Source organism: Peromyscus californicus, unplaced genomic scaffold, assembly GCF_007827085.1.
Source record: "Peromyscus californicus insignis strain IS unplaced genomic scaffold, ASM782708v3 Scaffold_2__1_contigs__length_46816999, whole genome shotgun sequence".
Classification (NCBI taxonomy): Eukaryota; Metazoa; Chordata; class Mammalia; order Rodentia; family Cricetidae; genus Peromyscus; species Peromyscus californicus.
Genome location: NW_026294540.1, coordinates 27,726,169 through 27,740,413, shown reverse-complemented (window position 1 = coordinate 27,740,413; position 14,245 = coordinate 27,726,169). Strand labels below are relative to the sequence as shown.

The 14,245-nt window shown below is 55.2% G+C and overlaps 2 protein-coding genes across 3 annotated transcripts in view; both read left to right on the top strand.

Moving 5' to 3' along the window:
- The window catches only part of Slc12a9 (solute carrier family 12 member 9), an 18,371-nt gene extending 8,936 nt beyond the window's left edge, over positions 1-9,435 (top strand). For both annotated transcript variants that reach the window (XM_052754069.1, XM_052754070.1), the window contains exons 8-14: positions 453-610; positions 731-813; positions 2,444-2,568; positions 2,728-2,920; positions 3,020-3,194; positions 3,988-4,134; positions 8,178-9,435. In XM_052754069.1, the coding sequence (XP_052610029.1) occupies positions 453-610; positions 731-813; positions 2,444-2,568; positions 2,728-2,920; positions 3,020-3,194; positions 3,988-4,134; positions 8,178-9,067 (1,771 nt within the window). In that variant the 3' untranslated portion in view covers positions 9,068-9,435. The remainder of the gene's footprint in view (positions 1-452; positions 611-730; positions 814-2,443; positions 2,569-2,727; positions 2,921-3,019; positions 3,195-3,987; positions 4,135-8,177) is intronic.
- A 367-nt stretch (positions 9,436-9,802) lies between these two features.
- Positions 9,803-14,097, top strand: Trip6 (thyroid hormone receptor interactor 6). The gene is made up of 9 exons (XM_052754775.1): positions 9,803-10,051; positions 10,277-10,404; positions 10,518-10,643; positions 10,895-11,278; positions 11,797-11,890; positions 11,990-12,159; positions 13,180-13,358; positions 13,580-13,700; positions 13,813-14,097. Exons 1-9 carry the CDS (start codon positions 9,943-9,945, stop codon positions 13,942-13,944), a joined length of 1,443 nt encoding a protein of 480 aa, XP_052610735.1. The 5' UTR covers positions 9,803-9,942; the 3' UTR covers positions 13,945-14,097.
- Positions 14,098-14,245: the final 148 nt, after the last annotated feature.

Genomic DNA, 14,245 nt, shown 5'->3' with positions numbered 1-14,245 from the left:
CAGGATCTTGCTCCGTACCTCAGGCTGGCCTTGAACCAGAGATTCATCTCCCCTAGATGTGCACCGTCATGCCTGGCCTAAACCGGTTCTTTCTTTTCTTTTCTGTTTGGACACAGAGTCTTATCCTGTGGCCTTACACTCATGGCAATCCTCCAGCCTCAGCCTCCTAAGTTCTGAGATTACAGGTGTGAGTCATCCAGTCAGGCTTTAGGACCTAGCTTCTTTGGCTTTTGAGACAGGGTCTCACATAGCCCAGGCTGGCCTCAAACTCCTTATATATAGCTGAGGCTGGTCTTGAACTCCAGACCCTCCTGACTCTGCCTCCTGAGTGCTGGCATTACAAGGCCCCCTCTAGGACATAGCTCTGGAAACAGTGTCCGCGTACCTTTTCTCACGAGGCCCTTATGATGGCTCACTGATGGACCCTTCCTCTGCCTTTTCCTCCTGGCTAGGACCCTGCTTCAGGAAGACTATGGGTTCTTCCGTGGCATCAGCTTGTGGCCCCCACTCGTGTTGATCGGCATCTACGCCACGGCACTCTCGGCCTCCATGAGCTCTCTCATCGGTGCCTCCCGAATCCTGCATGCCCTGGCCCAGGATGACCTCTTCGGTGTGGTGCCCTCTGGGTCTGCCGCGCTGCTCTGGGCTTGCCCTCCTGGGTCTGTCTCTGCCCCCTCTAGGCCGGGACTCATTTGTCTAGTGATTCTGTGTTGTTTTTTTTTTTTTACAGGAGTCATCTTGGCACCGGCCAAGGTAGTCTCTGGAGGGGGTAACCCCTGGGGTGCTGTCCTGTATTCCTGGGGCCTGGTGCAGGTAAGTCTTCATTTCAGCCGCCCTGGCTAGTCTAGCTAGCAGACTGAGAACCTATCTTAGGTCTAGATAAGAGGTGTAAATGAAAATTAGGATATTGGCCAGTGATTGTTTTAAACCTGTAATCTGAATTTGGAAGTGGAGGTAGGGGAACGGATTGAAATTGAAGCCAGCCTGAGCCGCACAAGAACACCCTGCCTGAAAATAAATAAATAAGGTGGGTAGTTTAAGCATAGAATCCTAACAGTCAGTAAGCAGAGGTATAAGGATTGCAATAAGTGTGAGGCCAGGCTAGCCAGTTAGAGCCTAACACATACACACACACACACACACACACACACACACACACACACACATTGGGGTGCACTGGTATTTATTTTTATTTATTTATTTATATTGAGACAGTCTCAATATGTATCCCTGGCTGCCCTGGAATTTGATATGTACTCCAGAATGGCCTAGAACTCATAAATATCCGCCTGCCTCTGCCTCCTGAGTGCTGGGATTAAAGATGCGCACCAGCGTGCCTGGCCACACTTAATTTCTTAACTTTATTTTGCACTCCTAGGGATGGTACCTGGCATCTTACACATACTGAGTCATCTGCCACTGACTTCTTCCCCCACCCCTCATCTGTTTGTTTTTCTTTTCTTTTCTTTTCTTTTTTTTTTTTTTGGTTTTTCAAGACAGGGTTTCTCTGTGTAACTTTTCACCTTTCCTGGAACTCACTCGGAAGCCCAGGCTGGCCCCGAACTCACAGAGATCTGCCTGGCTCTGCCTCCCGAGTGCTGGGATTAAAGGCGTGCGCCACCACCGCCCGACTTGTTTTTCTTTTGGGACAGATTTTTTTGTGTGTAGCCCAGACTGGCCTAGAACTCTTGCCTTCCTCCTGAGTTCTGGGACTACTTTGGCATTCTGAAGTATGCATTGATCTTTCTTGGGGGACACTGGCATTCTGTGGAACTTTGTGTGGGTAAACTGGCTTTATGTAGGGTTCCTTGGCGCCTCCTTGGGCACACAGATATTGCAGAGAGGTACACTGACATTCTGGTTTTGTCTTTCTATTTTTGGATTTGGGGGATTGGCATGGTCTCCCATGGTCTCTCAGGCTGACCTGAAGCTTCTGGTCCTCCGCCTCTACCTCCTGAGTGCTGGGTTACAGGTGTGCACTACCTTGCCTGATTTATGGGGTGCTGGGGAATAGAACCCAGGGCTTCAGGAATGCCAGGCAAGCGATCTGCCGGATGAATAATGTCCCCAGCCTTGCACTGACACTTTTTTTTTTTAAAAACAAGGTCTTGCTATGTAGCCCTTACTGGCCTGGAACTCCTTATGTAGGCTGGCCTGGAACTCACAGAGAACTACATGACTTGGGGACCCCTGAGATTGGTCTAATCCCTTCCATTTCTCTGTGTGTGTGCACACAGTTGCCCAAACTTGAGCGTGCGTATGTGCATGCACGTGTGTGGAGGTCTGAGGACAGCTGAGGAGAACTGAGTCTCCAGTATGTGAACCGCAGGGATTGAATTCAGGTCATTAGGCTGAGCAGCAAACGTCTTTATCCATTGAGCCATCTGGCCGGTTCTTGGCATTGGCACTTTTGGCTAATGCTTACCTCTTGGCCCTTTCCCAGCTGGTGTTGCTGGCTGGGAAGCTGAACACGCTGGCTGCTGTGGTCACCGTCTTCTACCTGGTGGCCTATGCCGCCGTGGACCTGTCTTGCCTGAGTCTAGAGTGGGCTTCAGCCCCCAACTTCCGGTGAGAAACAAAGATGCCTTGGAGAACAAACAAGGAGGAATGGGAAGGACGGGGCGTGGCGGGGGAGGGGGGGGCCTGGGGACTAGAGCAAGGGACCGGCAGGTGTCCAGGGCCAGCCCTGAGTGTGCTCCCTCCCTTCCTTCCGTCTGTCTGTCACAGCCCCACCTTCAACCTGTTCTCCTGGCACACCTGCCTGCTTGGGGTGGCTTCCTGCCTGCTGATGATGTTCCTCATCAGTCCCGGGGCCGCCGGTGGGTCCCTTCTTCTCATGGGCCTGCTTTCCGCTCTTCTCACCGCGCGAGGAGGACCCAGCAGCTGGGGCTACGTCAGCCAAGCCTTGCTTTTCCACCAGGTTGGGGACCCGGAAGGGAGGGTGGGAGGCAGTCTTGGGAAGCCCCCTGCTCTCACCCCAGGTTTGTGTTCCCCCCTCCCACCTCCTCCTCCTTCCCAGGTGCGGAAGTACTTGCTCCGCCTGGACGTTCGCAAGGAGCACGTGAAGTTCTGGAGGCCCCAGCTGCTGCTCCTGGTGGGAAACCCTCGGGGTGCCCTGCCTCTGCTCCGGCTGGCCAACCAGCTAAAGAAGGGGGGACTCTATGTGCTGGGCCATGTCACTCTGGGGGACCTGGGTGAGTGACTTCTCGCTCTTGTCCTTCCTCTCTTCTGTCTCAGAGGCTCGTGTTTCTGTCCAGACTCATGCAGGCTTTGAACTCTGGGAAGGAGTAAATGGTTTAAACAACCCAGGGTGTTGCTGAGCCACACCCCAGCCCCTCACTGGGGGATTCTAGGCAGGTGCTCTACCACTGAGCCACACCCCAGCCCCTCACTGGGGGATTCTAGGCAGGGGCTCTACCACTGAGCCACACCCCAGCCCCTCACTGGGGGATTCTAGGCAGGGGCTCTACCACTGAGCCACACCCCAGCCCCTCACTGGGGGATTCTAGGCAGGTGCTCTACCACTGAGTCACACCCCAGCTCCTCACTGGGGGATTCTAGGCAGGTGCTCTACCACTGAGCCACACCCCAGTCCCTCACTGGGGGATTCTAGGCAGGTGCTCTACCACTGAGCCACACCCCAGCTCCTCACTGGGGGATTCTAGGCAGGTGCTCTACCACCCAGCTCTAGTGAAGATTAATTGAGCTTGGTCAATAGCTGCTCCTTCCCCCACTCCTGTCTCTCTGTCTCTGTCTCTGTCTCTGTGTCTCTCCTGTTTTTGAACTGCTGAGGATTGAACCCAGTCCCTTGCTCAAGCTGGGCAAACACTTCACTACTGAGCTATATTGCCAGCCCTTGTTTTTGTGAGGCAGGTTCTCCCGACGTAGTCCAGCGGGCCTTGAATTTGTCATCTTCCTGCCCTGGTCCCCTGAGTGTGGGGTCAGGTGTCACTACCTGACCCCACCTTCTCTCTACTTTCTCTGCAGACTCTCTACCCTCAGACCCTGTACAGCCGCAGTATGGCGCGTGGCTGAGCCTGGTGGACCTTGCCCAAGTGAAGGCCTTTGTGGATCTCACCCTGTCACCCTCTGTGCGCCAGGGCGCCCAGCATCTACTGCGGATCTCTGGCCTCGGTGAGCTGCCCCCCCCTCAGTGGCCCCTTTCCATCTCTGCCCCCTTCATCCAGGGAGTCGACTAGACCGTAGTTCGCAAAAGGAACTCACCATACAGAGCAGATAAGACCGTAGCCAAAGATAACAGAACAGAAGCAGTCTGTCTAACAGTGACCACAGTGTCTAATTGGAGACGTGTCATAGACAGGGCATGATGTCTGTGGTTGGCTTAAAAAAAAAGTTACATTTAGCCAAGCAGTGGTGGCGCACGCCTTTAGTTCCAGCACTCAGGAGGCAGAGGCAGGTGGATCTCTATGAGTTTGGAGCCAGCCTGGTCTACAGAACAAGTTCCAGGACAGCCAGAGCTACACAGAGAAACCCAGTCTTGAAAAACTAAAACAAAAAACCAAAATTACATTTAATCATTTGTGTGTGTGTGTGTGTGTGTGTGTGTGTGTGTGTGTGTGTGCATGGGTGTGCAAGCATGCCATGATGCATGTGCGGAGGTCAGAAGACAGCTTTCAGGAGTCAGTTCTCTCCATCTACCATGTGAGTCCCAGGGATTTATCACAGATCATCAGAATTGACCACAAACGCCCCAACTCACTGATCCATCTCGCTGGCCCTGTTTTTTTGTTTTTTTTTTTTAAAGACAGGGTCCAGTGGAGCTCAGGCTGGCTGGGAACTCACTCTGTAGCTGAGGATGACCTTGACCTACTGATCCTCTTGCTTGGGATCACAGGCATGCAGCACCATGTCCACTTTATGAGGTGCTGGGGATGGAACTCAGGGCTTTTTGTACGTGCGAGATAAGACCTCTATAAACTGAGTCACATCCTCGGTTCTTTCTTTTTTCTTAGGCAAATGTTATAGAGTATTTGGGCTCTGGAGAGTATTTTTCCGAAGAGAGTTGAAAAAATGTTTTGAGTTTTAGATGGCACCATTAAAACAGAGTTTCTTCCATCCAAATACTCACTGGGGTTAATCCTGCTTAGTGTCTGAGATCCAGTGAGGCTGGGGTGGTGTTGCCACAGATAAAGCAGATGGTTGTTAACCACCAGAATTCAGAGAAAGCGAGACCACCGAAAACTGATGTGGTCAGCAAAGGTTTCGTGGCTAGATACTACCTGAGCCTGGCCTGGAAAGGCTCTGTAACAGGGAAGCCAGGGTGATGGCTCACGCCTGCAGCCCTAGTGCTTGGGAGTCTGAGGCAAGAGTTCTAGGTCAGACGTCACTTTACAGCAGACCCTACCACCAACAAACGAGCAATCAAGGTGGCGGGAAGGAGCAGAATGGGGTCTCTAGGTCACAAAGGATACTAGAGGGTGATGGGAGTGATGCTTTTAGATAAAATAGAATATTGCTAGCTCTGTGACTCTTCCTGTCCAACACACACACACACACACACACACACACACACACACACACACTGGTTTGAAGTTAGGGCTTTGCTTAAGTTAGGCAAGTGGTCTACTGATAAACCATGTCTCCAGCCCCTCACTGGGGGATTCTAGGCAGGAGCTCTACCACTGAGCCACACCCCAGCCCCTCACTGGGGGATTCTGGTGATACTTTACAGCTAAGCTACATCTCAGCCATTTTTATTCTTATTTTTTATTTTTGTAGAGATAAGAGTCTCACTAAGTTGCCCAAGAGGACCCTGAATTTGAGATCCTCTTGCCTCAGCCTCCTACGCACCTAGGATTACAGGCCTGCACCCCCAGGCAGCTCCAGCTCTGTGACTCATATTGAGAGGCCTGCAGCCTTGCACTCCGGGCACCTCCATGCTCAGCCTCCTCAATCCCAAGACTAGTTAGTGTCTGTCATCTGAGCAAGCACCTCCTTCTCCACCTGCCGTCAGTCAGGCTAAAGGTCAATAGCATTGAACTTCGCACCGCTTGGTGTAAAGCAGGGTTCTGGTAATAGTCCAGGGTGGTGGGTGACCGGTTTGACTGGTGGGTCAGCTGCTGTGCCCTCCTGCTAACAGGTTTGGGGTGTCACTGAGTAGCATTTACCCCGGAGCACTTTAGGAGCGACACTTACCCTGAGGAAGACGACTCCAGCAGAAAGGGGCTGGGGAGGTGGCGTAGCGGGTATAGCTGTCACAGTGTAAATGAAAGGACCCGAGTTCAGATCCCCAGTACCACGTAAAGGCCAGGCACCTCTGTGAGCATCTAATTCCAGCACTGGGAAGGTGGAGACAGGAAGGCCCGTGGGGCCAGCTGGGGTGGCCCAGGCAGTGAGCTCTAGATTTTTTGAGAATCTGTCTCAAAAAATAAGGCCGAGGGTTGGGTGGTGGTGGCATGCAACTTTAATTCTAGCATCTGGGAGGCAGAGGCAGGTGGATTTCTGTGAGTTCTAGGCCAGCCTAGTTTACAGAGCAAGTTCCAGGACTGCCAGAGTCACATAGAGAAACCCTGTCTTGAAAAAACAAAAAACTAAAAAACAAAACAAACTCCAACAGCTATGGTCAGGAAATTGAGAGGCCCATGCTTTTTCTACTGCATCATTGGGACGTCTTGGGCAAGAGATTTGGGTCGTTGAGGTTGGTCCAAGCTCAGCTAGGTAGGTCAGGGAATGGTCTCTTGTGTGAACAGAGATAGTCACCTCCGTGCCCAGGCCCTTTCAGGCCTGAGGCTTTCTTTAGTCCAGTGACTCCATTGCGTGGGGCCTGAGGGTGGTTCCTTATCTGTAAAAGGGGCGAATAAACAGTACTTATCTCACAGCGTTGGCACAAGGTTCAATGAGGTGAGTGCTTTCTCCAGGATGTGGCCTCTGATAAACAACCAGATGCTCTCTGCTTCCTCATGGGTACCAGACTGCAGATCACTGTCCTGAGACCTTTGCAGTGGAAGGAAGCTCCAGCCCCATCTGCCTGGGTTGTGGCTTCTCTGGTGACTGAGGTCATGAGCTTGAACGATCAGGCTATCTGATTGTATTTTACTCAGGCCTGGTGATGCATGCTGTAACCTCAGCTGCTCTGGAGGCTGAGGCAAGGAGGGTTGTAAGTTCAAAGCTAGCTGGAGCTACCTAAGAAATCTCATTTCCTCAGTAGAGTTCAATTTCAGTCTCCGGGTTTTGGTCAGTTTGTTTGTTTTCTGGTTTAGAGAGGTTCTCACTCTGTTGCTCTACAGCCTATGCTGCCTGAAACTGTAGCAATCTCCCTGCCTCAGCCTCCTCATTGCTGGGATTATCGGCGGGGGGCCATCCTGCCTGGTTGAAATGGCCTCTCTTAATGTGAAAAAGATGAGCTGTTTAAAGCCTGTGGTGGATAACAACCGACCCTAACGCTAAAAGAACCCAGAGCCAGGGCTAGAGCTCAGTGGTAGAGCTCTTACCTAGCATGCATGAAGCCCTGAGGTCCATATCACTCCATGGACTTCATGGGATGGTGGTGATGAACACCTACAATCCTAGCGTTTGGGAGGAGGATGCCGGAAGATCAGGAGTTTGAGGTCATCTTCTGCCACAGAGCGTTCCAAGCAAGCCTAGTCTGTCCTAGACTTGTCTCAAAAAAACAAAAACCTTACGCACATGCCTTTACTCCCAGTACTCAGGAGACAGAGGGAAGTGGATTTCTGAGTCTGTGCCTAGCCTGGTCTATATACTGAGTTGCAGCCCAGTCAGGGCTGCATAGTGAAACTCTGTCTCAGAACGATAAATGCAAGAGAGCAAGCAAGCAAAAACCCAAAACAAAACCTGAAACAAACTAAAATGAGGCTGGGAATATAGCTCAGTGTTGATTGCCTAGCATGGGTAAAACTCTAGATTTAATCTCCAGTACCACTGCCCCCAAAAGAAAAAAAAATTCCTGATGCGAAATTTACATGTTTAAAGTGGAGGAGATTATTCCTAGAGATAGTCAAATAAATGCATGTGAAAGTGTTTGAGAAAGCCAAATCATTGTGCAAACGTGTATAATGCTGCTGCTGTAAGGGCCCCAGCCAAGTAGGATGCCATACCTCATGGCTGACCTAAGTGTGAGTGGGCGCGTTTTATGTGGTGTAAATTCAGCCCTCAGCCTGATTTCTGTTCCTTCCTGCCTCCCTTCTTTTTGCCCCTAGGCGGCATGAAGCCCAACACGTTGGTGCTCGGTTTCTATGATGACGCCCCACCCCAGGACCATTTCCTAACAGACCCTGCCTTCTCCGAGCCTGCAGAGGGCGCCCGGGAGGGCGGGTCGCCGGCCCTGAGCACGCTGTTCCCTCCACCTCGGGCTCCCGGGAGCCCCCGGGCCCTCAGCCCCCAGGACTACGTGGCCACGGTGGCGGATGCTCTCAAGATGAACAAGAACGTGGTTCTCGCCCGGGCTTGTGGGGCTCTGCCCCCGGAGCGGCTAAGCCGGGGGTCCGGGAGCAGCGCTCAGCTCCATCACGTGGACGTGTGGCCCTTGAACCTGCTGCGGCCCCGGGGTGGGCCCGGCTACGTGGACGTCTGCGGCCTTTTCCTGCTGCAGATGGCTACCATCTTAAGCATGGTGCCCGCCTGGCACAGCGCCCGGCTCCGGATCTTCCTGTGCTTGGGGCCCAGGGAGGCCCCCGGGGCGGCGGAGGGAAGGCTCCGGGCCCTGCTGAGTCAACTCAGGATCCGGGCAGAGGTGCAAGAGGTGGTGTGGGGTGAAGGGGCCGAGACCGGGGAGCCCGAGGAGGAGGAAGGGGACTTCGTGAATGGTGGTCGAGGAGATGAAGAGGCCGAGGCTCTGGCTTGCAGCGCCAACGCCCTGGTGCGTGCCCAGCAGGGGCGAGGCACAGGAGGAGGAGGCCCTGGGGGGCCTGAAGGAAGGGGTGGGGAGGAGGGACCCACCACAGCCCTTACCTTCCTGTACCTGCCTCGACCGCCTGCCGATCCTGCCCGCTACCCCAGATACCTGGCGCTGCTGGACATCCTGAGCCGGGACCTGGGTCCCACCCTCCTTGTTCATGGCGTCACTCCGGTCACCTGTACGGACCTCTGATGCCTGTTCTCACAGCGTTGGATGGAGAGGGCCCAGGCCCATTCTGAACAATGGACCCTGCCCTTCGGATGACGTTTTGAGGGGACCATGGTCTCCTTTGGATGGGGGGGACATAGTACACTAATTCCCGGTGGCTGTCCCCACTGCCCCGGGGAGGACATCGCGGCCCTGTCCCTGGCCTGCCTCCGCTTCCTTCACTGGTGCCTTGACCAGAGGGGCTGGTCTCTTCTGTGACTCTAGGCTACCTCAGTGTCCCCATCCTGGCCACAGACGCACCGCCTCCCGCTCCCCGACGTCCTTGGGTGGTGATGTTTGTGTTTTGTTTTATTTTTCTAACTACTGACCATTAATAAAAGACCAAAACACTACGGGCTGGCTGGTGGAGCACTTCTGGTGGGGAGGCCGGGGGGAGGCGGGTGGGAAGGGAGAGATCTGGAAGGGGGGTTGGGGACCAGAAGCCTTCAGGGTCGGTCCGGGCCGAGAGGCTGCCACGTGCAGAGCTGGGGCAGGGATCACGGGGTGGCTGGGCCGCAGCAGTGTGCAGTTTGCAGCCCACCCTGTGGTTCGGCTCCGGAGGAGGGCGGTCCTTTCTTAACGGGAGGGGGAGGGAGGGAGGGAGGGAGAGGAGGGTTTGCAGATTAGGGCTTAGGGGACCACGTGACCCTCCCCCAGGAATGCGGTGACGTCAGGGGGCGTGGCCGTCCCCAAAATTGGGGAGGAAGGGGAAAAAAAAAAAAAAAAGCCAAGAAAAAGTTTCTTTGCGGGAGTCCCAAGCGGGGCGTGGGACGGAAGGGGCAGGAAGGGACTCGGGGCTCCGGGCTCCGGGCTCGTGGGGGCCCTGACCTCTGTCTGGAGTGGAGTAACCACCCCAGACCATGTCTGGGCCCACCTGGCTCCCCCCGAAGCAGCCAGAGCCCTCCAGAGCCCCCCAGGGGAGAGCGCTTCCCCGAGGCGCCCTGGGGCCGCCACCGGCCCACGGAGCAGGTAGGTGTCCCTCTCGCACCCACCCCGGAGTGGCGGGAGAGCCACGGCCGCCCGCCTTCACCTCTCCCCCCGGCCAGAGGCCCTTACCCTTGCTCCAGCCTTCCCTGACTCCTGTCCGCTCCCAGACGCCCCAGGCACGCGAGGGCCTCGGAGAGGCGCCCCGAGAAGGGCAGCCTTCACCAGGCACCCTTCTCCGTCCCCACCTCTCTCCCCTCCCTTCTTTAGCACTCCAGCCCCACCCCAGGGTCAACTTTTGCCCCCTCCCACCCGAACAATGTTACCAGCCTCCTGGGGTACCGGACGACCGGGGGCCTGCCTGGGTGGGACCCCACGGAGCACCCCAGCGTCTGCAGGTGAGTGCTGGAGGTGAGGGTGGGATGTGTGGGTCTCCTCCTCAGGGCGAGGGAGAGAGGAGCCCGGGGGTTGTGCTCTCTATGTATTCTCCCTGCTCTGGCTCTGTCTCCAGGGGCTCCCGCCAGACAGGGCCGTCATCCGCCCTGGAAGCCTGGATGCTGAGATAGACTCGCTTACCAGCATGCTGGCCGATCTGGACGGGGGTCGCAGTCATCCTCCTCGGCGACCAGACCGACAGGTCTGTGTCCTGTGTCTGCTTCCCCACTCCCCAGCCAGCCAGGTCCCTGCCGTGGATTCTCAGCCTCAAGCCACCCGTGCCACTCCCCGACCTAACCTACCCCTCTTTGCAGCCGATGAACACCTAGCCCGTGCAGGCCTTGCCCGTGGGAACTTGTCAGAAATCATTGCTTCCCTGGGGTTCCCGCCTGGCGTGCATGGATGTCGGATCTGGTCCTACTCACGGGGTTTCTGCACCGCTTGTCTCCCCAGGCTTTTGAGGCCCCTCCACCCCACGCTTACCGCGCAGGCTCCCTGAAGCCCACTGGAGGTACTGTTCCAACCCCTATGCTCCCGGCATCCCCTTATGGCGGACCTACCCCAGCCTCGTACGCTACGGCCAGCACGCCCGCTGGTCCTGCCTTCCCTGTCCAAGTGAAGGTGGCTCAACCCGTGAGGGGCTGCGGACTGCCGAGGCGGGGAGCCTCTCAGGCCTCGGGGCCGCCTCCAGGCCCCCACTTCCCTTTGCCGGGCCGTGGTGAAGTCTGGGGGTCTGGCTATAGGAGCCACCGTGAGCCAGGACCAGGGGTTAAGGAGGATGCCGCTGGGATACATGGCCCAGCAGGAGGAGGAAGAGGAGGCGGGCATGGGCCCCAGGTAAGTCTGGGTTGAGGGGTGGGAGCACCGTGGGTTGTGGTCGTTGTAGGTAACTGGACATTGGGTGGCATGGAGGCTGGGTGGTTGGTACTTACTGGGTTTTAGGGCTGGGGATGTAGTTCAGTTGGTAGACTGCTTGCGTGGTATTGAGGAGTCCCAAGGTTCTGTCCACAGCACCACATAAACCAAGCAGGGTGGGAGGTAGAGACAGGAGGATCAGTAGATTAAGGTCATCTTTGGCTACATAATGAGTTCCAGGCCAGCCTAGGCTATATGAGACAGTGTCCCAAAAAATAAATAAATGAATACATCAGTCCCAGTTTTTAAAGTACTCAGAGGTCAAGGGTCAAGATGGCCAAAGGGAGAGGGCTAGGATTCTTCCACCACCCCACCCCACCCCATCACCTTCTGAGAGATGTTCTCAGATGAGATTCCAGGGTTCCTGACCTTACGGATTATTTATGGTATCTATCAGTCAGAGACTAGGCAGGACCACAAAGCCCTGACTCTCACCGTAGGTCCCCTTAAGCCAACCTCCTGAAGAGGAGCTAGAGAGACTGACCAAGAAACTGGTGCATGACATGAGCCACCCGCCCAGCGGGGAGTACTTTGGTGAGCTGGCCTGGTGGGTAGGCTGGGAGGAGGGAGGAGGAGACGGTGGATCCGTGTCATGGATCCGTGCAGACTGATCTCGTTGCTCTCAATCCTCAGGTCGGTGCGGTGGCTGTGGAGAAGACGTGGTTGGCGATGGGGCTGGGGTTGTGGCCCTGGACCGTGTCTTCCATATTGGTTGTTTTGTGTGTTCTACCTGTCGGGCCCAGCTCCGGGGCCAGCATTTCTATGCTGTGGAGAGGAGGGCGTACTGTGAGAGCTGCTATGTGGTGAGTGGGCTGGGGGAGAGCGGCCAAACCGCGCATCCGGATGGGCGCAGGCGGGTTCCCATCCGAGGGAGGGCCAGCTACTCAGTCAGATGGGGCAGAAGATGGGGGGCCTTGAAGCTGGGCACTCAAGCTGAGTTACAAGAAGGAAGGAGCTGGACGGGGTGGTGGCCCTGGCCTATCTGGAGGAGAGATGATCAGGAGTTTGAGGCCAGCCTGGCGCCCATGTTTCCAAAGATCAGTTGGCCCATCAACCAAAAGAAGATTTGGGGTTTTGTTTCTTTGATTGCTTGTTAGTTGTTTGGGGGCAGTATGTATCCCAGGCCTGCCTGAAACTCTTATGTATAGCTAAGGAAGACTTTGCATTTCCTGCCTCTATCAGCAGGGTCTGGGGATTCCAGGTGTGTGTCCCACCAGATCTGTTCTTTGTGGTGCTGGGAATGGAACCCAGGGCTTCGTGCATGCTAAGAAAACACCTTACCAACTGAGCTATGGCCCCCAGACCAAGGAGTTAAATGTGGAACTAGCTGAAGGGGGGAGGGGAGGCAGAGAACAGCTGTTCCTTTCACGTGGGAGGCCGGCCTGCCTTCCTGCCTTCCTTCCTTCCTTCCTTCCTTCCTTCCTTCCTTCCTTCCTGCCTTCCTTCCAGGCCAAGTCTCACTATGTAGTCCAGGCTGGCCCTGAAGTCATGGGCCTCCTGCCTCAGCCTCCTAAGAGCTAGGAAAACAGATGTGTGCCTGTCACCACCATGCCCAGCTAGAAGGCATTTTAGAGTTGAGGTAATTTGTGAAAGTCTGACAACATTCCTCAGAGGCAGGCATTACTGTTGACTCATCTTACCGGAAAAGGAAGTGTGTGGAGGCTCAATTCCTTGTCTAGAAGCTGCAATGCTGACGTGCCAAGACCACCTCCCCCTGACTCCTGTGCGGGGGAACTACGCACTCCAGAAGTGTGGGAGGCCAGTGCGCCTTCCTGGCTGCTGCGGCTTCCCTCACTGACCCTCCTTCCTCTCTCTCCCATGAGGCCACCTTAGAGAAGTGTTCCACGTGCTCTGAACCCATCCTAGACCGAATCCTGAGGGCTATGGGGAAGGCTTACCACCCTGGATGCTTCACTTGTGTGGTGTGTCACCGTGGCCTCGATGGCATCCCTTTCACCGTGGATGCCACCAGCCAGATCCATTGCATCGAGGATTTCCACAGGTCTTGCCTTAACTCAGAATATTGGACCTAGCCTGCGTCTTCCCGTCTGTCTAACTTCTGGTCCTCCCTTGCTTTGACATCACTTTCTTCCCCAAGACCCAAAAGCCATCTCTCCAATCCTTCTCATTTCCCTCCCCCTTTCCACCTTCACTGGGCTCCATTGTGAGCCTCCTGTGGGGAGGGAGGGACCTGAGAGCCCCCTTGGTTCCCTTCCGCCTCAGGAAATTTGCCCCACGATGCTCAGTGTGTGGTGGGGCCATCATGCCAGAACCAGGTCAGGAGGAGACAGTGAGAATCGTTGCTCTGGATCGAAGTTTCCACATTGGCTGTTACAAGTGTGAGGTGAGGGGGTCCCTGGACCAGGAGCAAGGGCTCTGCGGAGCCCGGGAGGCTACGGGAAGGGAAAAGACCCGGAGCGCTTAGGCTGACGGGGAGGTGTGGTTTCTCTCCACAGGAGTGCGGGCTGCTGCTGTCCTCGGAGGGTGAATGTCAAGGCTGCTACCCGCTGGATGGGCACATCCTGTGCAAGGCTTGCAGCGCCTGGCGCATCCAAGAGCTCTCGGCCACTGTCACCACTGACTGTTGACTTTTCCTGGAAGTACCTGCTGGGATCTCAGCCCCCATCCATCACCTCCCCACCCCCTGCCCCCGACATCTGCCTTCACTGTTGGTCGACAAACCCCGTTGCTTCCTCCTTCCTCTCTTCATGAAATAATAATCCCCGAAGAGTTTGAAAGCACTTTAAGTCTGCTGTTTCATTGGAATCTTTTTTTTTTTTAATTTTTTTAGATTTATTTATTTATTATGTATACAGCATATGTGACTGCAGGCCAGAAGAGGGCACCAGATCTCATTACAGATGGTTGTGAGCCACCATGTGGTTGCTG